The sequence below is a fragment of the Vanellus vanellus genome, assembly GCF_965231255.1.
Source record: "Vanellus vanellus genome assembly, chromosome: 14".
In the NCBI taxonomy this organism is placed as follows: domain Eukaryota; kingdom Metazoa; phylum Chordata; class Aves; order Charadriiformes; family Charadriidae; genus Vanellus; species Vanellus vanellus.
The window spans coordinates 12,597,486-12,624,647 of record NC_138919.1 but is presented as its reverse complement, the minus strand read 5'-3'; the positions used below and the strand labels follow the sequence as shown (position 1 = coordinate 12,624,647).

General features: G+C 48.4%; 1 protein-coding gene across 1 annotated transcript in view; it reads left to right on the top strand.

The window, feature by feature from the left end:
* Positions 1-27,162, top strand: part of TRAF7 (TNF receptor associated factor 7) — a 35,271-nt gene that overhangs the window by 220 nt on the left and 7,889 nt on the right. Inside the window, exons 2-11 of the mRNA XM_082490488.1 lie at positions 13,384-13,502; positions 13,736-13,793; positions 14,945-15,036; positions 19,623-19,739; positions 21,061-21,153; positions 22,909-22,942; positions 24,240-24,423; positions 25,147-25,281; positions 26,209-26,426; positions 27,008-27,081. Coding sequence (XP_082346614.1) covers positions 13,422-13,502; positions 13,736-13,793; positions 14,945-15,036; positions 19,623-19,739; positions 21,061-21,153; positions 22,909-22,942; positions 24,240-24,423; positions 25,147-25,281; positions 26,209-26,426; positions 27,008-27,081 — 1,086 coding nt within the window. The 5' untranslated portion in view covers positions 13,384-13,421. The remainder of the gene's footprint in view (positions 1-13,383; positions 13,503-13,735; positions 13,794-14,944; positions 15,037-19,622; positions 19,740-21,060; positions 21,154-22,908; positions 22,943-24,239; positions 24,424-25,146; positions 25,282-26,208; positions 26,427-27,007; positions 27,082-27,162) is intronic.

Sequence of the window (27,162 nt, the reverse complement as noted above, 5' to 3'; positions counted from 1 at the left end):
GCTGCGGGCTCCCCGCAGAGGGGCCCTGGCGGGCGGCCCCGTTCCGGGAAGGTGCCTGCGGCAGCTCCCCCGGGCGCTGCGGGGCTGCTCGGGGCATCTCCGGGGGATGCCGCCCGGCTAGTAGCACTGCTGTGTCTTCTGCCGCCTCCTTCCCTTCCCTTGGGCGGTTTGTGTGTCGGTTTTTAAATCCTGTGCAGGTGCCAGCGTGAGTTTTCAGGTGCACAGAGGAGGTCGTGTGTCACCTCCTGTGTTGTTCTGTTCTCGGTGAATCCTGTCCATGCGTTACTTTCTTCACCCCTGCTGCCTTCCCTTTGCTGTTTGGCGTACCTTGTCATAGGGCATGCTTAGTTTTGTCTTTTTCTGCTCCATTACTTGTCTGACTTGGGGCACGTGTTTCTGATGGTTCTCTCTTGATTTCCCAATAACCTCATTTCCTTATGCTTTGGTTTCACAGCTTATGCAATATAGGCTATTTGGTGGTAGATCTCTGTAACTGCCCCAAGGCAATCGCCTATCTCAGAGCAGGCAGTGAAATCACGCTATTGTTTTCTGATCTCAAACATGCTATTTACTTCTGCCTCATTCTACTGCCAGCTCGCAGATGCTGTTCCTCTGACAGACTTACTGTCAAACACTTTTCTCCAGTTTGATGTGTGACTGTGACCTGATGATCGTGTTGTGTTGCATGAAAGCCAGAAGTGAGGACCTTCTTTCAGTTCAGCTTGCTTTTGAGCTGTGTTTGTATCAAAGACAACAGCTCAGACAGGCTCTGCTGGGGGCTGATGAGTGTGGAAGAAGGCTGGTACATAAGTTAGCTGGGTTTGATATACACGCAACAAGCCAGGTCTAGGCTGTTGTACCCACCGAGGGGGGATAGGCGTGTTGTGAAGAACTCTGGCCTAGCAGTTACTTTTTCAACTTTCACAATGTTGCCAAACACTTTATTTCAATCCCAGCACGTTAATTTTGCTTCCCTGTGTGTTTTCACCCCAGTGGTGTATTCTTTTCAGTCTATACTAGGCAGTTAGTGTTCCTGTTAAATAGCTGTTGCATTTTGGGTTCGAGCGTTTGTATGTCAGTGACTCTTGTTTACAGCCACAGCAACGTTCATTGGGTTTGCAGGGAGAGGGCTGTGTGAATGAAGGACAGTTCCAGAAAGCCCTTGCTGCAGAAAAGTGGCATGAGAAAGTCAGTCACTTCCCTGACAGCCTTTATGCGGCTCCCTGGGAGCTATGTGAGGAGGGGAGACGATTCCCAGAAAGTGTGTTGTGGTGAAGATAACTCAGTGCACCACCAAAAACTGGGCTGCATTGTGTCAAGTACTGTACAGACATCTGCTAACCAAAAGTCCAAAGAGCTGGCCATCACCATTGACAAGGAGCAAGAGAACACTGTGCTGTCCTCATTGCACACCTGGGGAGTGAAAGATCACAGAGTTTTGGGATTTCCCAAGCATTGAGCAGGGAACTGTTGCAGTCTGCTGGTCCCCCTCTGGGTCTCGGGGTCCCCCACCCTGGGCACTGCTGTCTCAAGTAAGGCTGAGAAAGGCCAGGGTAAATCCAGCCATGACAATACAGAAAGCTCCAGCTTTGCAGTTTGGTTTGCTGCAGCATGCAGGGTTGGTCTTGAGCAGTGCTGAGCGTTTTGCAGCTTCAGTTGACTTCAGGTGGTATTCAGCAGCTAGTCACCTCATGGGCCAAGTGTTTGCCTGTTAAGCAGGACCTTCCTAGCCCCAGCTAGCCGTGACTGTCGCACTTTCTGAAGCATGATCATACCTGCCTTGCAGGTTGTCTCGGCCAAGCCTAGCTGTGCCAGAAGAAAGGCATTTGTGAGAAAATCCTTCCTCATTTCACTAAATACTCAGATTACATGGACAAGTTCACTCTGTCAGAACTCTTCCATCCTGAGTTTTATGCCCCCTGTCTTCCCTTCCCCAGCTGCACTCCTTTGCCATGGGCATGATGAGGCACATACTGGCATGTCCCCTTGCCCATGGGTTGGGTTGGGGGACATAGCAGCTGCCTGGGGCAAGGGAGGAGGCAGGTGGCTGCTCATTGGGGTGCATGTCACCCTTCTTTCAAGCTCAGCAACTCCTCCAGGAGTCCAGGGCAGTGGCACCCCAACGTATCCGTTTACAGACTGCTCCCGCTCTACCTTCAGAGCAGCCTGAGTTCAGACCTTCATTAGAGTTACTTTGCTGCTTTTAATAAGGTGTAAAACCTGCAGGAGGTGTATTGGGTGCTGGAGTGGGGTGAGAGCTCTCTGCGCTGTGCCTGCTCCTGGGAGAGCCTCAGCCATGGGAGCATGTTGTTCTCCTGCCTGGGGTGGGTGTCCTGGCAGTAGAAGTCCCCTACTGTCAGTGCTTGTCTTTCAGGCGAGCACTGCTCACTGGCCCAGGAAAGGTCTCCCTTTTTGTGGCAATTCTTGTTAATTTGATTTCCCATGATTGTGTCTACAAGCAAAGACTGTGTTGCTGTTTGTTAGGCTGCTTGATATTCGGTATTATGAATAGTTTGGGAACTATCTAAAGAGAGTGAGAAACTCAAACTCCCTTTAAAGTGAGCAATGGGCTGTCCTGTCCCTGGAGACTTCTCTGATCAGAAGAATAAATCTGTGTGTGCTAAGAGAGTGGTTGTTTTTTCTGCACTAGCCTTAACCACTTCAGTCTCAGCACAGCCAGGGAAAAGCTGCAAGGCAGCACGGAGATTGGCTAAGCTGTGGGATTTTCCAGCTGAATTTACATATCGCCCACTGCTCTGCATGCCTTTCTGTTTACATCACTTAAGAGCGATACACACATACACGCACACAGATAGCGGAAGAGACATTCAGACCGAGGAAAAGCCTGCCCACTGCTTAGGAACTTGGTCATGGTGGCGTCTTGCCGGGCTTTGCTGCTCCGTGCCAGCTTGGACGGCCAGTGGTGAGTTTCCTCCAAGGTAAAGTGTTTGCCCTGGGTGCTGGATGTCAGGGCTGTGTCAGCAGTGTTCCCCGGGAGGCTGCTGTGCTTTAGTGGTCGCGGACAGCAGTGAGGGAGGAACTGTTTTCATACCTGTGTCTAGATCTTAGTGAAGAAGCAGGAGGTACCTGAACTCCAGCACCAGTTTAGAAATGGGTACCTGTTGCCTGTCCAACGAGCTGGAGCTGTATTATGCTGATTTTGTGATCCTTCAGAGTGACCTTTGCAAGGACATATAATGCTTGACTGTGCAGCCACCCAGCAAGTGTTTCCTGAGGTTACTTCTGGTGGTGTCACAAATGGGAAATCCTTGATATTCTTTAAGTGAAGTTGTGAGCAAAGAAGCCAAGTTTGTGAGAAGGGACAGTACCTCTCACTGCCTCTCCCTTGCAACCTGAGTCATTGTGGCTACAGTACAGTTGCTAATGGTACTTTGGGGGAGTAATTTAAATACAGCTTTACTAGCGTGGTGTTAGGTGTTCGTGGGATACTGAATAGTGCTTCTGTCTGAAAGTTGTCAGTACATTTGCCATGGTGGAAGTGTCCACATCCACTGATTTCTTCAGAAATCAAGGATTCAGTGCTTCACTAGTTTGATCATATTTTTCCCAGTTCATGTGATACCTGTAAAGCACTACAGTTTTCTCCTTTTCTCAGTCGCTGGTTAACACTCCCTATCAGTGAGCCTAGGTGTCTTACATTGTGCTCTCCTGCTTGTTCTCAGTGGCAAAGTCCAATTAAACTGTAAAAAAAAAAAAAAAAAGCAGGTGACTGAAATCTACTGGATTTGTTTGTGTGTGTGTGAAGGAGCTGATGCATTTCAGATGGATCTTTAAAGTGGTGTCATTGCACCCAGAGGGCAAGCAAGAGTGCATCATGAAGTTTCAGAACTTTGGAGGCTGTTAGGGGGGAGCAGGGGGTGAAAGTGATACTTTCCGTAATTTGAGTAATGATTATAGTCTCAGGTTTCTTATGACTTTAATCTGGAAGAATCCCATAATGTGATAGGAGTGGTTAAACCTTCCCAGAGAAGTGCAGCCCCCCCGTAAGGCAAAGCAGTTTGAAATACCCTCAGTGAATGCACAGCAATTGAGGAATGAAGTGGAGCAGAAAACTTTGATCGCCTTGGGTCTAGCAGGGTGACTCCAAGAAAGGAGAATGCAGCAGGTGAGACAAGCGTTCCTCTGGTTTCCTTGGGGGACATGGGGTGCAGCATCTAGTACATTTATTGGTGTTTAACTCCTTTCCCAGGCCAGCTGAGAGCAGGCTTTTGAACTTTGGTAAATTACCAGCCAAGGGTGGGACTAGGGTGGCTGAGGATGGATTAGTTTCTGTTTTTCATGGGCAAGTCTTCTGGTCACAGCCTTGCTGAAGTGCTCCTGTTGGCACTGCATGGGGTGAGAGGTATGCAAGGGAGCTCAGGATCTGTTTGTACAGGGGTTTTCTGTGTGAGCTCTTGCTGCTTCTGAACTGATCAACAAAGACTGAAGCCCTCCAGAGGCTTTACTTCCTCATGTACTGTCCTACCAGGACAGAGGTGGAATCTGTCTATAACCCAGACTTTGCTGCTGACCTGACATGTCTTAGAGTTGTTTTTTTTTTTAAATGAGTTGCAAGCCGATCTATCTACTGGATTCCTGCAGACCAGATTGCAGCAGGGAAACCAGCAGCAGAGCCTCAGCTAGCCCGCAGGACGCCGTGGAGTCTCAGAAGCCACTTGCTTTCTCTGTCAAGCAAGGCTGAGGAGGACCAGTTAGCACCAGTTCTGGTGTGATTTGTGTAGGTGACTATTTGCAGCTTTTGAAGTGTGATGTCTTATATCGTGACGTGCCTTGCACAGAAGAGATGGCTATTCCCTCTCAAGAAACTGCAGCAGGACTGAAGTTTTTGTCTTGGAGGGGTAGGAGGTTGTTGGTTTGGTTGTTTGTGCTGTTTTTTTTTTCTTTTTCTTCTTAAACAAATCAACAATTTAATAATGCAAAGGTCCCCGAATGGGTCTGTTTTTTCAGTGAGGATGTAGGAAAGACCACAAGCTGTGAAAGGAGCAGCATGCAGCACTGTAATGTTACAGCCAACTTTTAAAGCACCTTTTGATTAAGAGCTTTGTGTGGAAGAGCTCTGAGCCCCTTTCTGCCAGCCTGGCCACCCAGCAGCGAGCACGTAGGTACTGAGCCAAAACAAGCCAATCTCAATTGCAGAGGTCGGGCACTACTGAAACCTGGGCTGGGGCCTTATGCATAAGAAAAATGGTGTAGTAGGTGAATGCTTCCAGGTTTCCTGAAATGGAAGTAAAGCTTCAAGTGTAGCTTTTGTGTTATGGAAACAGCATTCAACATTGGCCTCTGTTCTAACTTGATTTTAGTTTTTTGGGAAAAATTAGGTACTTTGTTCGACCAGAACAAACACTTTTGATCCAGTTATAGGCTCATTTCAAAGTTACTGCTTTGGGTTTTAACATGAAGTATTGCAGAAAGTTTTTCTATCCCAAGGACCATTATCCTTTAGGAAAAACACCTAATACAAAATGATCTCTCGTTCTGAACTGCATTTGCACAGTGTTCTAACAGCTGTTGAGTGTGCTCTTTCAGCGTTGTGGTCAATTGAAGTGCTGGTAAAAGTAGCAACAATTAAAAATATCACTTATTTTTATTGATGAGAGCTCAGTACAATTATGCTCTCAGTTTAAGTACCTCAGAAAAGTTTGTATGACATTTAAGAGCAGTGCAAAAACTTGTAAACAATGAAAAGATTCTTTCTGTTCCACAGAAGCAAAGACCCACCAGATGGAAGTGCCATGCTCTGTTGGTAAGGCTGAACTTATGTTTATGTTTTATGTTCTTCTAGCACTGACTGCACCTTTCAGCATATGCAGCTGGCCTTGGAGAGGTCACCCTAAGAGCGTAAGAAATGCCTTGCCAGGTCAGAGCATTGGCTTGCCTAGCCCCTGTTCTGTCTTCTGCAGTTACAAAAATGGATGCTATTGATGAAGAGCACATGAATCTGACCACTTTCTACCATCCGTTTGCCTCATGTTTTCCCATCACTCAGAGCAGTTGGATTAGGGACTACATCCCAGTGATGGTTTTATTTGTGAGTCCACGAAGTTTCTCAGACTACACCGTGGCCTTCTTCCGAAGCAAAGAGCAGAACTGTTACAGTACTCAGGAGACAAGTACATCAAGGTTTTATGTAGCACCTAAATGACACCCTCGTGGTTGTTCTCCACAGCTTTTGTGATGCTGCTCAGAATTTCATTGGCTTGTTTGTCTGCTGCTGTCGTCTGGGCTGAGAATTGCATCCAAATGTCCACAGAGACTCCAGCATCTCTTTCCTGAGTTGCATCTGCCAGCTCAGAGCTCGGCATTGCGTAGGCCTGCTTTACATTATTTTTCCCTAGATGCATTGCTTGTCATTTATCTCCGTAAAAGCTCGTCTGCAACCTTTATGTGTTCTCAGCTTTGTGATGTTGTTCTTGAGTTCCTCACCATCAACATGGTATTTGACTCCTCCTCAAAAGAGCTTAGTGTCATCTGCAAACTTGGTGATTTCACTGCTCACTCTTTATTCAACATCTTCATCTATAACCTTGGAAAAACTTACTCAACAGTGATTCTTGAGGGAACCTATGCGTAGTCTCTAACCTGAGGAGTGACCATTGAGCTCCACCCTCTGCTTCCTGTCCTGTGACTGCCCTGAGAGATGTCTATCTCGGTGATCTGTTGTAGCTCATGCGCATTCTTATGGCCCACGTTTTACAAGTCAGACTAGATGCTAATAGTGCTCATCACCACGTTCTTTAAGCCCTGTTAATGCAGTTCACAAGCACTTTCGAAATGAGTGCTATTTCCACCAGAGACACTGACCAAGAAAGCCAGCGTGACTGTCCCGTGGTTGTCTCTATAGAAGAGTTGGCATTTGAGCTGATGGATCTTGTCTCATTTGTGCTTTGGTCTGAGATGTTCCCTTGCAGGTTGCTGTGCGCTGCTGAGAATCAGTTGACAGGTAGAAAGTGTGGGCAACATCTTGGTACTGCAGAAGGACAAGGTGGACAGAGGCTGCCCAAACCGGACTCAATTTACTGGCACTGATACCTCCCCTAGAAGAGCCCTGGCTGTGTGGGAGCTTGCCAGGCAGCTGAGGAAGGGAGTGTAGTCCACAAACACACACCCTCTACTCTCGGCACCTGCTTGCCTTGCCTTGCCCTTGTCCCGTTGAGCTGGGCTGTTGGAGCAGCACAGTGCATTTTAGCTTTTGTAAGAGTATTTCCCCAGTGATGTGCCAGTACTCTCAAGGATGTGTAACCCTTCCTGTTCTGGCTGCGGTGTTGTAAGAGGAACAGAAGCTTGTATCTTATGCCGTAAATACCCAGGCTGTGAAATAAGGAAATTCCCATCACCCACAGCCTGTTCCCAGCTGGAGCAGGATAACCTCATGCCTGCCTTTCTCACGAGGCCAGCTGCACACATTGGCCTCACTCTCCAGCAAACGCTCCTGCTGTGTGTGATTTTGCCAGCCCAGCAGTTTCCGCAGGGGTGAATAACCTTAAAGATATCTTCAATGAACTGAAGAAGGGGGGGAAAAGAAGAACAAGGCAGATGTAAGACATGTCACTGAGCTTTATGGGCTGTTGATTGCGTAAGGCAGAGACGCTTGCAGGTTTCTTGGCAAAGAGACACTGCGCAGCGTGGGGCATTGTGTCTGCCAGCCGCTCCCCAGCGGTGCCACGTTCCACCTGCGGGATCCAGTGCCGTGCCCGTGTCTCACCCTGGAGAGCAGCTGGAGCACAAACCCCAGCAGTGCCATTGTGCCTGCAATAGTGTTGTTCCCACATGAGGAACTGGCTCCTAATTGGGACCAGGCAGGTTATGTGATTTTGGGGAAGAATGAGATACTTTGCTATCCCTTCTCCTTGTGATGTGCCCCCCGCTCAAAGCCTTGGCCTTCATCTTGAAGTTGGTTGTAAGGAACTTTTGCTGAGTGTTGGAAATAGCCAGGTGTGTGGGTGCACTTTGGGGGCTGAGAGGAGGGGAGATCCTTGAGGTACTCATGCTGGTCCCACCAGACCCCTCTTGTGGCAAACTCTTCAGCACAGACCAGAGGATTAGTGAGGCTACTGGTCCTGGAGGTGGTTCCCTTCCCTGCTTTGAGGTGCAGTGATGGAGTTGGCGGCAGCGTGAAACAGCTGGCAGAAAACCGCTCTGTTGCTGATCCTGTTGGCCTTTGCAGTGGGGAGAAAGAGCACTGATTTCCCCAGCTGTTTCTACAACTACTGGTGGTTGAGTTTTTCCTTGCCTGGAGTACTAAAGTAGGCAGCTTAAGGCTTTTCTTCTTGCCGAGTCTCAAAAGCCTGAGTTGATTCCTGTGGTGTCCAAATGCTGAAACCTAGCCCTTTCTCTCCCTCTCATCTGGTTACTATCAACCATGTGATTTAACAAATAGTGGGTCCCCACAGCTTCCTTTTTCCAGGGTAGATTTTTTCCCCTCTTTTTTTACTGTCCAAACCACTAAAGTTGCATGTTAAAAAAATAAATAATAAAAATTAACTCCAGGCAAGGAGAGTCTGGATCACAGGCTGAGCTCCCAAGCTGAGCTCCAGATGCACAGGTCCACGCATGCCTCTCTGGTTTAGAGGGCAGCCCTGTGCTGGTATGCTACTGCAACATACAGGTTCTTTCAACAGTTCTTGTCTTTTCAAAGCAAGTGGAGCCTGTCCTCTTACTGCAAGTGTCAGGATGCCTCTGCAGTCCGTTTTGCTGTAAATCATAACCTGACCCTGTAGAGTCCTGCACTCGAAAATTGGGAGAAAGTTTCCAGCATGAGAGTTTCTGACCTGATGCTCTGTGGAGCTGCTGAAGATGCTCAGGGGATTTCTGGAGCCCCTTTCTTTGTATTTGGTCCTCCGAGAAGGACTTAGCAGCCCAAATGATTCTGTAATTTCCAGTAAATCTTAGTTTTCCTTCTAGGTCACAGAACATGAGTGTTTTGTAATACAAAATATTTGATACTCTCACTGTGTCATAGCCTGTATCTCCTCGGGACGTGGTTCTGCCTGGTCCCCGCAGGCTGAGGAGCTCTGCCTGCAGTCAGAGCAGGGGCAGGAGCTGCCTGTGGCTGGTACAGGGTGCCCCAGGGAGGGACACCAGCCACCCTGGAGGGGTGCTCGTCCTCCAGGTCTGGGAGCACAGAGTGGCATAGCTGGCAGCATTCAGGTGCCAAGCCAAGGTTCAGAGATCTGGTGGAGATTTTTGCAAGTGCTGTAGGAAGCCGGTATTAATGTTGACAACACCAGCTCTTTTCTACCTCCTTTTAACTTCTTTGATAACAGTTGGAAAAGGCCCTTCTCAGTACCTTTTGGAAGAGAGCTTGAGATGTGAAGGAGCTGTCAGACAGTGCTCTGGAGAGGTGTCTGCTCTGTTGAAATACTTCCTATATATGGTGGTTGCAGAGATTTGGGCTGAAATCAGATATTCATGTGGTGGCTGGTGTTCTGCAGCCTGGCTGATATTCTACTCGACATTTTTTCCATTGCTTGCATTCCTCTGGTTTCTGTTCAGAGAAGACACGAAGCAGGCTCCCTGCTGCTGCTTGCAGGTAGGCTGCCCAGCCACGCTGCAGACTGCAGGACATGCTTATAAACATTGAGTGGAAAATCCCTCTATTCCAGCCCGTGTTCCCTTCCTCGCTTTGGGTTTTCCTAAGGTTTGTTGAAGTTGGAAAGCATTTTGCATCCGTTTCAGTGGGGCTTTGGGACAGGGTGAAACTGGAGATATGCTTCCTTAAGGCCTCTCAGCAGTAAGCAGTTCTGTGGCCTGTTGGGTTACCCCGTCAGCTGCACCACGGTGGACACCTCCTCGCCTGAACAGAAGTTTCAAAGGCAGTTATTTAAAGGGTCGTACTTATCCTTGGCTGGCAGGCCGTAACTCACTGATTGCAGTACCTCAAGTGGCTGTTTGTCACTGTTTGTGGCACGTTTGATCCTACGTTTAATGATATTACAAAACTACTCAAACTGTTAGTTGTCCTCATTCTTGGTTTTTCCTGTCTCTTTGTGCTTCAAAGCAAGTGCTTTCCCATTTCTTTTTTGAGTCTCCATCTGTTATGTTTGAAGGCAATACATACCCTGAAAATGAGAAGGGGATGAAGCTTTTGTCTGAGTCCCCAGACATCCTCCATAAGGATGGGCTTCCTCTCTTTCCATCTGGGAGTGATTGTTTGCCTTAAAAACCAAGTAGGAATACTTGATATGCCAAGTTCCCTTAATGCTGTCATGACTGGTGAGGTGGGAGCATATCCTTGCTCTTGTCTTGTGCGTAGTGCAGGATAGAGGGTGTTTGGGTAGACACTGCTGAGGTTCTCTGAAGAGGGAATCATGAATTCATAGCCCTTCTGAAAAGCAAATCCCTCTATTTCCACCCTAACGTGGGAGGAGGAGGGTGCTGAGTCCCTTCTCCAGAGGAGAATGGTGAACTTAGCTGTATCGTTAGACATAGGGAACCTATATAGGAGGGGAACTGTAGGGATACGTGCATGTTATTAAACATGAGATAATGCAACCTTAAGACATGAAATCACAGGAAATGTGGCAGTTTGTCATCACTTATGGACGTATTTGCTATATGTTATTTATAAGCACTGCATCATCTGGAGGTCCCAGCTAAGGTGGAGACCCTTTTGTGCTAGATGCTGCACAAATATCCAGACGAAGATTCTTTCATCTTTCAGCTGTATAGTCCAGGTATGCTGTGCAGAAGAGATAAACTAAAGAGACTTTAGAGAGGTTAAAGAGGACTAAAGAGACTGCAGGGAGGAAGCAGAGAGTCCCAGTGGCTTGCCCAGGGTTGCGAGGGGCAGAGTGGGGTTCAGTTTTCGGGGGGCTACAGCCAGTGTGTTACCCAAAAGCTTTGTCTGCCCTCTTTCCCACCACCCACCCTCCCTGTGCCTTCTGCTGTCTGCGCTCTAAGGAACCACTGAAAAGAATAAAAGGATCCTGATGGCCACTTCTCGCTTGCTGGAACCCAGCTTTAAACTCGGCAGGTCTCCATGATGCAGCAGCACAACACTACTTCATTCCTGCTGTTCTTGAGACAACTCCAGCAACTCTGCTTAGCGTCTCCTAAGGGATCTGGCATTTGCAAACAGCCAGGACAGTGCTTTCAAACGTGTGGAAAACATTATCCAGATCCCTATTTTTAAGATGGTCTTGGGTTTGGTTTTGAGTGTTTTGTTTCTCTGGGTTTTGGTTGGGGTTTTTGTTTTTAGTTTTAGACTGTAACTTTTTTTGAGAGTTTAGACTTAAGTGGTGATTCCTTGGGGCTGTGCTGCTGCTGTAATCTGGCTGCCTGACAGCTGTCCAATGAAGAACTGCAGCGAGCAACATGAAGTGCTGCGTCAGACGTGGCTGAGCTGTCGGCCGTTAGCAGTGTTGGCCGAGGACACCCTGAGCATCGCCTTTGCAGTGTTTAAAATGTGAGCGCAGGATGTGACTGGCCCTGTGTGCAGGCAGCCTCGCGCTGGAGCTCGCAGGGGAGGTGGGTATGCTCTTAGGATGGGACTAAGGAGACCCTGGGCAAGTCCCAGGTCACAGCTACGTTGCGTGATTGTGTCTCCCTGTGAGCCTTACTTTCCCTTTCTGTAAAGCGGAGAAATCACAGTGGTCTCCTTTTAAAATGCTTGGAGATTTAGGACTTGTCATTCTCAGATAAGAGAAAACCAATTGCTAGAAACACCCAAGACACTTCACCTCCCCAAAAGTTGGAAATGTGAGCAGTGAACTGAGTGTGAAAGCCTGGCCGGACCGGTGCTGTCTCGGCCACAGCCCGAAGCAGGCATGTCTGAAAGGGACCAGGAGCTGATAGCGTTGTTGATAGCAAGCATTTGCAGGGTGTTTCTTCCCAGGCACCCTGCACTCGTCCTGCAAAAAAGGATTTGTATTGTGTCTTAGTAAACCATTTTTGGTCTGTCTGTCCTCACTGCCGATGTCTGTCTGGTCTGTCTGTTTAGCCCTTGGATACTGCAACTGGCAGTGAGAGCACCAAGAATTAACTATACCTTGGACAGAAAGGGGTGTCTTAATCAGGATCCTTCCTGAGCAGCTTATTCCTGGAGCACGGGGTCCCTGTCTCCCTGGGCAGCCTGGGACAGCCTGCGAGTGCAAGCAGTACCTTTCAGCTGCAAGGATGAAGGGGAGCTTGGGAGGAGAGCTCAGTGCCCTGCTGAACCCTTGTCTGCTCTGACAGAACTTCTACCCAGCCAGAAGCATCTCTGTATGATGGCAGAGAGGAGGTGCAGCTCCTTCCTATGGGTACCCTGGCTCCAAAGGAGATTCTTGGAGAGCATCTTGTCAGATTCACTGGGACAACAACACAGTTTTGTGCCCTGAAGCTGGCATCAGGTTTCAACAGAGGTTAAAGAAACTCCATGTGTTTATGCACATTATTATTGTGTAACACTTGACTTTGCAAACTTGAACCTAGTAAAAAACTGTGTAAACAATGGAGGAAGAGAAATGACCCCCTCTGCTGACTTCTAGGGGAGAGAGTTTCTCTTTCTGGCTGATGATCCAGACTTCGATGGTTGTTTCTTAGCAGAAACTGGGAGTGAGATCCAGAATCACAAACATGTTACTTGAAGTAAGGTTTCTTTCATGGTTTCCTTGACCTTGTAGCTCAGACTGTGCTGGGAAGAACTCCTTTAATGCAAATATAACTAAATCAAACGTGGGATTTTTGCTTTCTGCTAAGATCTAGCCCTGGCTTTTATGTTCAGCAGAACAGCCCAGGGCTTCTGAATTAAATAGCAAAACTCCCACTCATCACAAGAACAGGACGAGGCCTAGGCTCATCACACTTTTGAATATGAGGCAGCCTTAAGTTCTGGGGGTGCAGGGAAGTTTAGGCTTTGTTTTCTCGGCTGGAAGTGCCAGAAAGCCTAGCACAGCCTGCCCAGGAACGGGGGTCCCTTGGAGGGATCCCTTTCTGCCACCCCAGCTGACGAGGATGTGGGGCTGCTCAGCTTCCAGGGCACCTCTTCCTTCATCTCAGGGTGGATGTTCCTGGAGTCACAACCCCTTGTGCTAAAGCAAAGCCCTGGGTGACTGAATGGGATGTTTCTATCGTGTGCTCGGAAGGTGGCTTGAGCTGCAATGCTGCAAATGAACAAGTTCCCTGGGCTCTGGAGTCCAGGCCAGTTCAGCTTGAGCCTCAAAGTTAATGGGATAAAGGGTTTACCTATATAGCTTTACATCCAGGAATGAACGCTCATCCAGGAATGATTTGAAGAAACCTGATTTTGACCTTGCCACTTGCTTCTGAAAATCCAGGTTTATGCGAGCTTAGGTAAATACTTGGACTTAATGCTACAGGAGATTGTTCTCTGAGCCCAGGAATATATGTACAATGAACTTAACTCTCTTTCTTCTTCCACAGAGCAAGCTTCCCATGACTAACAAATGCTGGCCTAGATTATGAGCTCAAACAAGAACGCTCGCTACAATCGTTTCTCCAGTGGCACAACAAATATCACTACTTCCGAAAACACTAACGGGGTAAGGCTCGGTGTTGTTGGCAGAGGATAGGGGGTATGGTGGCTGCTTATGTTCTCATCCTTTCTCTTGAGAAAATGAAAATGACTTTTGAAAATGTGATCTTTCTTGGCTCTTAAAAATCACAATTTCCACAGATAAAAGTTGGGAATATACATATACATTTTTTCACCAGTTTGGGATAGGTAGCTCTGCTGCAGTGATACTCACTGACCTTCATTTTGTCAATATTTCAGACAAGAATGGAAACAACTTTTGGTCCAGCCTACTCTGCTGTGACAACCATCACAAAGGGTGAGCGTATTTCATGCATAGAGCTTCTCCCCAAAGCATTAGGTGTGATTCCTACCAGGTTTTTGTTGTTGTTGTTGTTGTTGTTGTTGTTTTACAGATCATAAAGCTGTTGGGAGAATCACTGTGTTCTTTACAGGCAGGTGCCAAGGTGCCGTGTTTAGTATTATGCAGCCCAAGTGTTCTTTAATCATGGCATCTGATCACCAGGCATGATGGAAATGAGCATGCACAGAAATTTTCTCCCGTTAGGCAGACTTAACAGTACCACTGGGAAGCCCTTGCTGAAATTAGGATAGTACAACAGGGTTTGATACAGAACTCAGTCCCAAATCTTATTTGTCTCTGTGACTTCTCACGAAATCATTACCGGTGCTGAGATTTCCCATCTTCACTCTCTGCCTGACTGTGCGTCACTGTGAACACTTTGGTAAAACCCCCGTGGCCATTTTTAACTCAGACAGGAGGGGGTGCAAGCGTACATGCTCATTTAAAATTCTTGTGTTTTGTTCCTCAAAGCCCAGCAGGTGAGGAGCCTGAGCCCTGACATGCGGTGTGAATGTAGGAAGAGGTCTGTTTTCATCTTGGAATAAAAATATCCTTACTTTAGTAAAGATGAACTGTGGCGCTTCACACTGATTTAGATAAGGAAATCAATGTCTGCCATGGGGAAATGTTTGGATTACATTTGTACAGGACTCTGGACTCTATATGTTTTTTGACTCCTGAATATTTACATTCAAAATTTTATATACATCAGTAGTATGATCTTTAAACAAATATCTCCAGTTTAATTTAGCATGCTTCCCTCCAGACCTCCCTTTGTCAAAGCAGTTTTTGTTGGTGACTGAAATATGTGGGAGTATAAGGTTTCCTTTTAATAGTATTTTTAACCCATGGATGTGGTAGAATATTATCTGTGCTCTTTTCTGGGCAAGCGACCTTTAAAGGACTGCATGCATTTCAGCAAGCTATCAGAGATCAGGATGTTCTGCCTGCACCAATATATCCAGGTCGAGAACTGGAGTTGGGGAATCCCTAGTCTTTTCCAAGGAACGCTTACAGCTACAGAGACTGACCTGTAGCTCGGAAACGTTACTGAAGAACCTAAATGCTTTTTTGACTTTTTTTTTTTTTTTTCATTTGCTTTAAAGCTGATGGGACCAATACTTTTAAACAGCATCGTCGGACCCCATCCTCCTCCAGCACACTCACCTACTCCCCACGAGATGAGGACGATGGCATGGTAGGTGTTGCCAGGAGCCCCCCAGCTGACTGGCTTAGCTGATTATATGTCAAATGAGAGATGTCTGGTGCTCCTCTGGACTTCTCCGTCTCCCTCATCATTCCCATGTGCTGCATTATATTGGAGGCAGATGTCTGCACCAGAGGCATGACCAGCCTCAACATTTCCTGGCTGCTCCCATGGTTGGTGCAGTGAGGAAGCAGAGGCTACTTCTGACCTGGGGCATTAGGCTAGCACCTTTAGGTGCTCACGTTAGATGAGCAGTGTGCTTTAGGGCTCCTGAGCTCAGGAGAAAACAGAGCTACTCAGCGATGTCTGGGGCTGTGGCTGAGGCCAGTCAGTCTTGATCAGAGCGTGTTGGATGGACCATCCAGCAGCACAGCTGGCCCTGCAGTTATGACCAGAAAATCCGTTCCTCTTTCCACCTCCAGATGGGGCTTCTGACCACAGGGAGCACGTTTGAAACCTGCAGAGTGGGATGCCAAACACCACAGACTATGCTTGGCTCCTGGGGATTACATCATCAGGGTCTTCTCACACAAATCATTCCCATGTCTTGCAGTATCTTCGTGAAAAGCACTTCCCAATTTTCTACCCAGCTTTCTCATTCGTCGCACTCACTTCTGAGTAACTTTTCTGAGGGGAATTTAGTGATCCAACAGGCCTCAGGATTAGCTGCTTAAAGAAAAATTAAGTCAGCTAAATCAATCAGATCAAGAACAGCAACAGCAAAGCAAACCTCAATGAATGGACAGGTGGGTCTGAGGTCTTGATCCTCTCCTATCCTTAGTGCTCCAGCCATGTCTCATAACCACAAGCTTCTATTTAGATTTAAGCATGTGAGTAGTAGAATCCTCAAATTAAGTAAGTTGTTGTAGACTTTGTCAGGTTACGAGACCCAGGTTCCAAGTCAGGGATAAATGGATCACTGCTGCTGCTCAAGTTAGGCACTGGCAGAGACTGGGGTCAGCAACAATATGGAGCTACAACACTTCTTAAAATAAATTTGACACCAGATTGCAAAGAGCTTTATTGTCAGCATCCTATAAAGTTCCTTCTGTTGCTCAGAGATCTTGCTGTTTTTTATGTGAGCATGTGTTTGTTTTTTCAAAAAGTCCTTTGAACATTTGCCTCGTGTCCTTGGCAAATGCAGCTCTCCATCACATCACTGACCCCATGGTGCTGGGCCGCTGTTCCAGGAAGCTCTTGGCTGTCAGCACTGATTCTGTGGGCTGAGGGCTGTGCTCACTGCCCCCTTTTCATGAGCTGTGCAGTTCACACAGGACGCAGGTGAGGATTTTTCCAGAGGAGTGGGGTGTGCTGGGGACATTACATTTAGCCACGTCTGGTAGAGAAGCTCCCTGACTCCTTTGAAAACTACAGTGTGGTGAACTGAGGCGTGCAGCCAAGAATAGGAGAGATCTCCCCTAGGACCTAGCCTCAGTCCTCTTGGACAGTCTCAGACCACCTTCCTGGATTGCTAAATATTCTTAAGCAAGAGGATTAATGAGTGGTTCAGGAAGCAGCCTGCAGCCCTAGGTACTAACAAACCAGAACTACCACAGCCCTGCTCCAGACAGACTCTCACTAACCCTTTTGGGAAGCTTCTTTTGCTTTGTCAAGAAATAATCTGGGATTTCCCTTCCTCGTCACTGTTTTCCCTTCTCCAGAAGCTGCCAAGGGCTTGTCAGCCATCAGAGAGACAGCTGGAGACGAGTCAGAGCCCTCCTGTGACCTCCACCACCCCTCTTTCTTTCTTTTTAAAGCTTCTGTTAATGAAACCAAAAGCAAAGCAGCCTGTTTTGTGTGCAAGGCTGGGATTATTGAGCGGCTGCTGTCATCTTTCCTGAAAACAGTGCCACAGGTTCCCAGCCTTGCTACGCCTACAGGGAGCAGGAACGAGGACTGTAGTAGAGCCTTCAAGTGGAGGCTGCTTTTGTAGCTGACATGATGGGAACTGCACCTAAAGATTACAGCTGAATATTGGTGCGAATGTATACTAATGGATGAGGAGCTGACTGGTTGACCAAAGTCTCAGTTGTTTACAGGGAGCTTCACCTCTGAAGCAGAGGCTGGACTGAGTTACCAGCCAGCCACAAGCTATCCATCTTCCATCAAAAGATGTTTGACCACCCCATCCTTGGGCTGTGTGAAGGTGGACTTGATGTTGAGTGCAAAAATAGCCCTGACACAGCTATGGGGAGGTGGGACCCTTCTGACAGATCTTCCCAAATCCAAGCCTGGCCGAAGCAGTGCCACTTGTGCCACCTTGCCCCTGTGGCTGGGCCTGGCACTCCTTGGCTTTGGTGCACATGGGTCCCCCACAACCTGGGCAGATGCCCATAGGGTGGGGGTCCTGTAGTCCTCACTCCCTATTATTCTGTTTGCAGTGCAAGAGTGCCCTGCAGCCAGTCCCCTTGTGCTGGCTGCTCTACACACGACTAGTGCGGCAAAGTTCACTCTAAATAGCCAGGCTAGGAGTGGGAAACAGTGCAGTCACTGACTCTGTAGAGCTGAGGTTTCTTGAGTCTTAGCCGTGTTTCCTTGGCAAAAACAAGGGCTGCAGATACCTAGAGGGGCAGTAAACACCGATGCATACCTCTGCCATTCATCATTGTCACTACAGCCCAAGTGGAGTGACCTTTCTCAGCACATCACTTTCACTCCTGTGTAGTTTACACCAGCATTAGCCCAGCTGGGACACACGGATCTGAGCCCACAGTGTTGCACAAGTCTAGGAAGGCTGTGTCTCACACCCATGCCTCCTGGAAGTGCTCTTGGCCTGCAGTCCCCCTTCTCTCCATTGGTGATCCACACGGGATGTTGCTCTCAATAAAACTGCCTCCCTGGAGAGCCTGCCTTTGCTGCCCTGATTTCTCTGTCACCTCCAGAATGGGAATGATGCACAGTCATTCTTGTTATTTTGATAACTTCTTTTACTAGTGGAGGAAAATAATAAAATTAATGGAGACACATAAAATTGATTTACCTTGTTATAACCATTCCTCCTCAAGGTTTACATATTTAGCCAATAAATATGCCTTCTTTAATAAAAAGAGCTTTATTCCAAGCAGATGCAGCATTTTTGAGCTCCTAGGATTCCAGTATCATAAAAATTAAGAAGCAGAGCAGTGTGAAGAACCAGCAAGATCCTGGTCTGGTCCTCTTCTGCAGCCCAGCAAGGACTGCACTCAGGCTGCAATATCATCTGTTTCTGGGGAAGATAACAGTCTCTGAAGCTCGTTTTACATCTTTCATTGCTGATTTTTCTGACTGCCCCACTGGCCTCCTATACTGCTTTTGTCAGTCCTTGGGTCTGATGTTACATACATTCACCCAGGGCAAGCACACATAATGTGGCTCGGGAGGTTCAGATTGAACACAAGGAAGGTGTTTTGCTCACAAGGTATTGTAGGACAGGAACCCAGGGCGGCACAGTCTTGTCCGTGCAGTTTTCCCCATTCCAGCTGGGTGCTGCCAGGGCTAACCTGATCCAGGGCCAGGAGGAGTCCCTCTTCAAGTGGGCAGCAGGGCCAACGATCTCCAGAGCTTCCAGCCAGCACTTCTAAGAGTTTGTGACTGTTGTAGGCTACAGTCAAGCCATGTATAGGTGTGATACGTGCAGGTGCAGACACTCTAGGCATTGGTCATCTCTTGATGTTTAGTGTCTGAAGCTTATGGCTTCATTCTCCCATTTCTTTGTCAGCCCATACGTTCTGCTCCTTGAAGACTCTTATTGCTTCTCTCTGCACTCTTCCCAGTCTACCAGCAGCATCTCTTCCAGAGTAACCCAGCAGTGGCTGTGCTACCAGCTGTTGTAGACCCCCAAATCCAATCACCCTGTGGTCTGAGGAGTCTCCAGTTTTGCTTTGACTCTGAATTGCATCTTGGCTACATGCTGTTGGTTGATATTCCACCCTTAGAGATGCTCTGCTGGTTAATATTCTAGCGCCAGCATTCACTCAAAGCCAATCCCAAGGCCGCTGTAACCAGTGGGACTTTTCTTGATTGGTGCATGCGATGTCCACTTAGCTCTCCCCTCCCAAGCAGGAAGCGACAAAGCCAGTCTGTTACTGAATTGAATAGAAGGAAGTCTCCACACTTACGCAAAGAAATTTGGCAGAAGTTAGATAGCGAGTGAAACAACAAGTGCTGCTGCAGAGATTATAGAAATTGCAGAAGCTGGTAGCTGTCTCTGGGGGAGATTTACAAAGCTTTCTGTGAAGGATTAATTCTTCCAAACCATTGCTTTGCGGGTGCGCACAGTAAGTATACAAACAAATGCACCTTTGAGAAAGTTACGTGCGTGGAATTTAGATGTCAGCTTGGTTTAGTAAGTTAAACCTGAATGATGCCTGTCCTGTCTGTGAGCACGGTGCAGTGTTGCCGGCTGCTGGGAAGGGCAGGCAGCAGAGAGACGCGCTGCTTCTGGTGGCTGCTCAATGCAGCTTAGCAGAGTGGATGAACAAATGGAGCAGCTGAGTTTTGTGGAAGAGGGAGGACTGAGCTTGTAGTCTCTGTGCATAGGGTTTTGGAGCGGGGGAAATTATTTGCAATAACAAGAACTGTTTTTTATCTCTTTGAAGCCTCCGATCAACACCCCACGACGCTCTGACTCTGCTATCTCCGTCCGTTCATTGCACTCTGAGTCCAACATGTCCTTGCGCTCGACGTTCTCACTCCATGAGGAAGAGGAGGAGCCAGTAGGTATTTGGGATTGTCTGAAGGAGCAGTATTAGGAAGTTCAATGTCAAAAGAGTGACTTAGTGGACTCTTGTGAGTATGTAGAGCTATCACGGGCAGATTTTCATGATGTCTGGCAACTAAAAGCCTGGCTGTCAGGACTCCTGGTTTTAATTTTGTTTCCACTGCTGACTTCTGCAAGTTACTTTGCTTCCTTGTGTACCGTTTCCCTATATGGAAAGAGGGGACAATGGTGAGGCTTTTCTGCTCTCAGAAAAACTGTAAGTCTTTGCGAAGTCACGTGTGATTCCCTCGCTTTGCTGCAGAGCATTAGGGGGTTGCAAGTCTTTAGGCTGGTGGTCTAGCCCCAGGCAGCAAGACTAATACAATTCCCCACTGATTCAGAGCCCCATCCTGCATTTAGGGCTGCGTGGCACCCCACTGACTTGATTGTAAGCCCCAGGAGGGTGCCAGGAATTATCCACATGTGACTCTTGTTGAGGGAGGACACTTTTAAGCTGAGTTTAGCTTGTGACCCAGTAACTAACCCCAGACTGGATGCATAAAAGGTCAGGCGGTATTTTGCCACGGATCTGGGATAAAAGCATGTGTTTCGTATTTAGGAACCCGGGGGGTTGTGTTTGCAGTTCTGAGAGCAGCACAGGATGAAAAGACAGACCGAAATCCAGTGATTGATTTGAAATGCTCTGAAATGTGAAGCCCTGCCCTAGCGTGGAGTGGAGAGCTGCGTGTCTCAGGGAGGACGTGCTCAGACCCCATGCTCCGGCAGTCTCAGTTGGTAAACAAAACTGGAGAGATTTGCCCATTGCGGCAGAAACAATGTTGTTTCTGCTTCATAAGGGGATGAAAGAGCCCTTCCTTCAGGATGTTTCAAAAATGAAAAAGGGCAAGCTGTTTTAAAATTGCTTTTAAACTTCAGTCTTAGTACAGGGGACATTTTGACAACACACTGTTCAGTCCAACCAAGCAAGAAGTACCAGACAGTGCAGCTCACGCAGTTCTGGTGACTTGAGTCACTCTGGCAAAAAAGTTGGTCTGTGCAGTTTGCTGTCAGGTCCTGATAATGCCAGATGCTGGTGGCTTTCAGTTTGTGATGATCTGAGGGTCTCTAGCCATTCCTAAGTTCATTCTTCATACTGGAGGTCAGCAGACCCAGACAAAAGTTTATTTTGAGATAATGAAACCCTTAGTGTGCCCTGTGCCCCAGGCTCCCCAAGGATCACTGCTGAAGAGTTGTTTTGTTCCTTCTGCAGAGCTGGAGGCTCTCATGCTTGGACTAATCCTTGTGCTCTCTCTGTCCCCGTCTCTCCTTGACTTCAGGAGCCACTGGTGTTTGCTGAACAACCATCTGTGAAGCTGTGCTGCCAGCTGTGCTGTAGTGTGTTTAAGGATCCAGTCATCACAACCTGTGGGGTAAGGCAGAACTCTTCAAAATAGTGAGCGGGGGCTCCACAGATGTCCTATGTGAGCTATAGCCAAGCCCTGACTGTCCCCAGTGACTCTCAGCCTGAGTGAGCAAAGACAACGCAGCCCCTGTCCAAGAAAGCCAGGTCAGCATAGGAGCAGAGATGCTGATGGACATGTCTTAAATTTCCCCACAAGGCAGCTCTGAACCAGTGTGCAGTGGGGTGTGTGGGGCACTCTGTAGTTAGCCAGAGAAGCCTGGGGCTTGCTTAAAATTGGGTGGCTTTTCCCAGGAGAGCTGTACTATCAGCCCCCCATCCTGGCCATGTTCAGTCTCTTTGATGTGGCTTCAGTGAGGTCTAAAAGTCCTCATTCCCTGTCCTGAAGGGCTCTGCGGAGTGCTGCTGCCTCCTGGGCACCCCAGGAATGGCTGCTCTTCAGTTATGAAGAAAGTGTTTCTTATAAAATCAGAATGGCTTGAAGCTTCATTTAGTTAATGCTTGCAAAGGGATTTGAGATACTCTACTGAAAGGCACAGAGTATTATGAATATTCTTCTATATTCCATTTTATTGGGATTTAATAGAAACTGTATATTATTCTTGCTTCTGTGCTACATGTGAAGAAAGATGGCTTTGTGACGGGCTCTCTAATGCTTATGATGTACTTCTGATTGGTAGGATGGAGCTGCAGCAACAAACGCAGAGAGCAGGATTGTTTATTGCAGGGAGGGTGTTATCCCCAAAGGTGTTGGAAGTTGGTGCAGTGAAACTGCACCATTTCAGTAAGCAGCTCTTCGTGGAGGCACTGAGATTTACTGGTTAATATGGAAAAAAATTCTGCTGCAGGAAGCAGACTGGCTTCATTTGCAGTCCTGGTTTGGCAGCTCTGGAGAGAGCACCATGCAGCTGTGCAGGGCAGGAAAAGGCCGCGTGAGCAGGGCAGCAGATAACAGCTCTGAAGAGTGACTTGCAGCCTCTCCAGCACTGCTGCCAAGTGCTGGCCCCGTGGCAGGGGAATGCAGCTGAGGAGACTCCAGGGAACCCACAGGGCAAGTTCAGGACCAGGGAAATGGTGCAGCCTTTGTTCCTTTCTTTATATTCATTAGCAAGTTTGCTGCTTTACCAAGTTAAATTGTTACAATACATTTCTGCTGTAAGAATAGAGAGCTATTTAAAGTGGCAAAATTTACAGTAGGCTTAACAGGCTTACAAACCAGCTGTCCCATCCACCTGACAGCAGGACAGCTTCAGCTATGTTAGAAGAGCTACAGAGGAATATATGTGATGAGCTGACTGGCCGAAGACAGGGAGAGGCCAGATTTCCCCTTGCTCTTCTCCTTGAGGACTTCTCAGGGAAATGAGAGGCATGACATGGATTAAAGTGGAGGGTGAAGTAGAGAAACCCCGAGCAGACTTGGAGGGTAGGAATACCAGATTGTGGCAGAACAGGCCCGTGGCTTTGGCTTTCACCATGATCATGGCCTGATCTTGAACAGGGCAGAACCCTCAAAGCTTCAACCCGTGTGCTTAGTACTTCTCAGGAACAGGACCCGTGTGGCAATCCGAGCTGCCTGAGCAAGCAGCTGGTTTTTGCCCTGTAGTGCAGAATGAAGAGCACGCTGAGTTATAAAGCAGGCAGAACAGCTGCTGAGGCCCCTGAGCCACAGACTTTGGTATCTCCCACCTTTCCCATCATTAGCCACAGGGAATAATTTGTCCGATATTGTTTACGCTGACACTGCTGTTCCTCTTTGTCTCCACAGCACACGTTTTGTAGAAGATGTGCCTTAACATCTGGTGAGTACAGAACTGTTCTTCTGTGATGCAGCCAAAACACTGTTATTTTCTGGTTTGTTTGCTTTCACTAAAAAAGAAACCTGCAGAAAGATGTCCAAAGGGCTTAAAACAAGCTGTCACATCACAGGCTGCCACTGCAGCAGTGAGGGGCTGGGGCATGGGTGGCTGTGCAGCTTGGAGCTCTGTATACAGAGCTCTGCTACAGCTTGGAGCTGTAGCATGGGCACTAGAGGGCTGGGTCCAGCTCTTGGGCACAGGATGTTCTCAAATCCTGGAATATGCAATGGATAATCCCAGGATAATACATGTCTCGCCCAGAGCTGACCCATTGCTTTCAGACAGAAAGCTTTCTGTGGCTGCCTGTCTAAGGAACAGGGGGGCCGTGTTTGGCAGAGACCCATCAAACCCCACCTCCCCCATCCCATGGTGCCAGCTCTCTGGCTGCTGACGGAGACTGTGCACAGCAGCGCACAGAGATGCTTTAGCTCACCCAGCTCTCCCGAAACTTGATGAAGCCCAAGTGTCTGGCTGCTGGCCTGGCCTAACCAGCTCCCTCTTGGTTTGGACTCTGTGCTACAAAAAAAGACTTTATTTGGCATGAGCCTGTGCCCCTCTTGGAAAGCCGGTGTTCAGCACAAAGCCAAGCCATTTGTATTAGCAGAACAGCGAGCCCTGAGGAGGCTCCCCAGGGAATCCAGCAAAACAGCAGCTCTTTCTGCCTTAAGATGTTTGTCTTCCACATGTGAGGGGTCCCTCTGCTTTGCATGCTAATCCCCTGTCACCATGTTGTGCTATATCTACCCCAACCAACAGAAGGCTTGTAGCAGAAGGCTTTGCAGTTGCAATCCTGAGTTGCTCAGTTTAGCTCCTGCCCTCAAAGCTCATGTCTATGCTTCGCTGCAGCATCCCTGGCCTGCAGTGCCCTGCTTGCAGCAGAGGAGCTGAGCCCAAGCCTGGGTGGGGGAACGGATTGTGTATGGGGCATCTGCTGATTTGTGGTCACTGCCTGTGAATACTCTCACACTTGAGCAAGCATCAGGTAGTCTGAATTAGTGTGGCTTTCTGTCATTGGCAGCTAACTCAAATTATCATGGATTAACATAAACTGTAACTTTTCACCAAGCCCCAAGACAAACCAGAGACAGTGGCTTGCAGGCCTTGGGTGAATATTCATAGCTTGTTCCATTGCCACCCATCTGGGAGTTGGCTGTCTTGGCCAGAGAACACAAAAGAATAAAATGTCCTGCAGTGTCTCAGCCCTTGCTGACTCTCTCTCTTTTGCTTCCTCACCTGGCAGAGAAGTGCCCCGTGGACAATGCCAAACTGACCGTAGTGGTTAACAACATTGCAGTGGCTGAGCAGATCGGGGAGCTCTTCATTCACTGCAAGTATGGCTGCCGGCCTGCAGCCAGCAGCAAGCCCACTGCCTTTGAGGTGGACCCCCATGGATGTCCGTTTACAATTAAACTGAGTGCCAGGAAGTAAGTGGCTTGTTACCAGCGTGCAACCTCTCCAGGGAAAGGGCTCCAGCACCAGCAATCTGCTGTCATATCTGAGCTGCCCTGTGACTCCTGGGGGCAGTGCAGCTCCCACCAGCAGTGCTCTGCCAGAGCGTGCAGGGGTGTGGGAATGGGCAGAGTGATTTGAAGGGACAGTTCTTTCCACTATGTCTCAGTTTTAGGATGGCAGCAGATGGGCTGGTCTCAGGGAAAGGATGCTGTTCTCTGCTCCCAGCTTACCTGAGTGTCTCAGCATCGGGACAGGGGATGTGCTGTGAAAACAGCCACCTCACATCTGGGGTGAAACACTGTAGGTATGGTCAAGCAGAGACCTGGGGATTCTTTTTATAAGAGGAGTTATCCTAGTTATATGCTAGGAATCAGAAATCTTATCTCCTGCCCCATCCTAAACGCATTCACTGTCTTGCCTATCACCTGGCCATTGCCTGTTGTTGATAGCTGCCTGAAGGCTCAGTCGATCAGCTGCAGAAGTTGATGTTCCCTGCATAAATGTGGCCTATTATTACTCTCAATTTACTGGCCAAATGAGAATTTAAAGCTGTAATTGCAGTCTTAGAGCAGGAGGCTTTCGATCACCTGACAGTCTCACAGGGCTGGTTTGCTCCTTTCCTAATGGTCTGTGTTGTTTCAACTAATTTTTGCTTATCCCTGATTTTCCCTCCTTTTGCTTCTCTCCATGGGCAGAGATCATGAAAGCAGCTGTGATTACAGGCCGGTTCGCTGCCCCAATAATCCCAGCTGCCCACCTCTCCTGAAAATGAACCTGGAGGCACATCTGAAAGAGTGCGAGCACATAAAATGTCCCCACTCCAAATACGGGTAAGGAGCTGGTGCTTTTTAGTGGGAAGGATGCACTGAGCTCATTTCTGAGCTGCATTTTGGCTACTGCAGCTTTGGGATAGCCCCATGGGCTCTGAGCAGTTCTACCCAGAGCTGTGCACTAGCCTGAGACTGAGATCAGGCATTCAGGGCTTGCAGAAAGCAGCCCCCGAGCCTCTTGTTGAGAACAGGCAGGTCACGCTGCCCAGCTGTAAGCCCTGCTGGCAGCCAAGGAGGAGGCTGAGGTGCGTAGGCAGAAGAACCAGCTGGAGGACAGTCGAGAGCGGTGGATGTGGCTGGAGCCACGCAGGGAGGAGGATGAGTACAAGAGTAATGCAAGTACCGTGGCAGTGTCTTTCAAACCAGTTCTTCTCCCAGGGCAAGGGAAGTGCTGATCAGCTTTGGAGGTTTGGTTTTCACCTGAGCAGGAGTGCAGCCCGGGCTGGGGATTCCCTGCAAGACACCCAGCTAAGGTTAGCATTGCAGAAAGAGATGTCTTGGCAGAAGCAGAGCAAGGCAAGTCCCGGCAGAGCAGCCCTGACTCTTTGCCATGTTGCAGGCCCAAGTCAGCTTCTGCCGAGGTCAGCTGCAGATTCTTCTGTTGGTTTTGATGGCTCTTAGATTTGGCTCCTGGTGAGCACACAAACTGACACCACATTCTGTCTCTTGCCTAAGATCTGCTTTTCCTTGCAACTGCCTAGACAGAAAGACAGACAGTTCTGTTTGGGGCCCATGCCCTGGCCAGAAGAATGGGAGATGCTTGGCCTCTCTGTTGCCCTGCAGTTTCCTGCACCCACTGCTCCTGGTAGGAGGAGCACCACAGCTGGGGACCCACACAGACCTCAGACCTCCCTCCAAGGAGCCAGCTGAGCAAGGAGGTCTCCAGTGTGAGCTCTGCTCCAGCTGGTGTTTGCCTTCCCCTTGTAGGTGTACGTTCATAGGAAATCAAGACACTTATGAGACCCACTTGGAGACATGCAAGTTCGAGGGTCTGAAGGAGTTCCTGCAGCAGACAGATGATCGCTTCCATGAGATGCAGGTGGCAATGGCCCAGAAGGACCAGGAAATTGCCTTCCTGCGCTCCATGCTGGGGAAGCTCTCAGAGAAAATCGACCAGCTGGAGAAGAACTTGGAGCTTAAGTTTGGTGAGTCTGCACTGAATGAGCTCTGTGGTCAGAGCTGTTGGGGACAGAGCAGCTCTTTGTCAGGATGATGCATTACAGGATTCATTCCATGTTTAAAACTGGTGCTGAGCAGGTTTCAGGAGGTTCAGATATTCCTTGCAGAGGAATAGATAGGGGTTCCATCGACTTCTCTGCTGCCAGAACATCATAGGACCTATTCCTGCAGTCAATTGCATGGCAAGTTCTAGAAATGTCTGCAGGCAGCTACCACCTTTCTCCCATGACTTTTTCCTGTGTGGTCCATAGGCACAGGCCTCCATAAAAATCAGCGAGTTGAATAGCCAACAATGCAGCCATCCTGGAGCAAGCATGGTTCTTGGACACCTTTGCTGTGCCCAGCCCTGAAATTTGCTAGGTTTTCAGCATCCGAGCGCAATTTGCATTTGAGTAGCGGACACCCTCCTGCTTTTACCTGCGGATAACAGCAATGTGTTCTCCTCCTTCCTTGTTCAGAGGTTAGGTGGCAGTGGGTGTCCTCTGCCTGTTCCCCTGGGTGCCATCAGTGACTCTGCAGTGACTGTGGGCCTGTCCATCTCTTGTAGATGTGCTGGACGAGAACCAGAGCAAGCTGAGCGAGGACCTGATGGAGTTCCGCAGGGACGCCTCCATGCTGAATGTGAGGAGGGGCTGGGGCCCTGGGGTGGAGCAGGGGTTGCATGCAGTTAGCTGCTGGCTCTGCTACTAGTTAGGCTTCTCC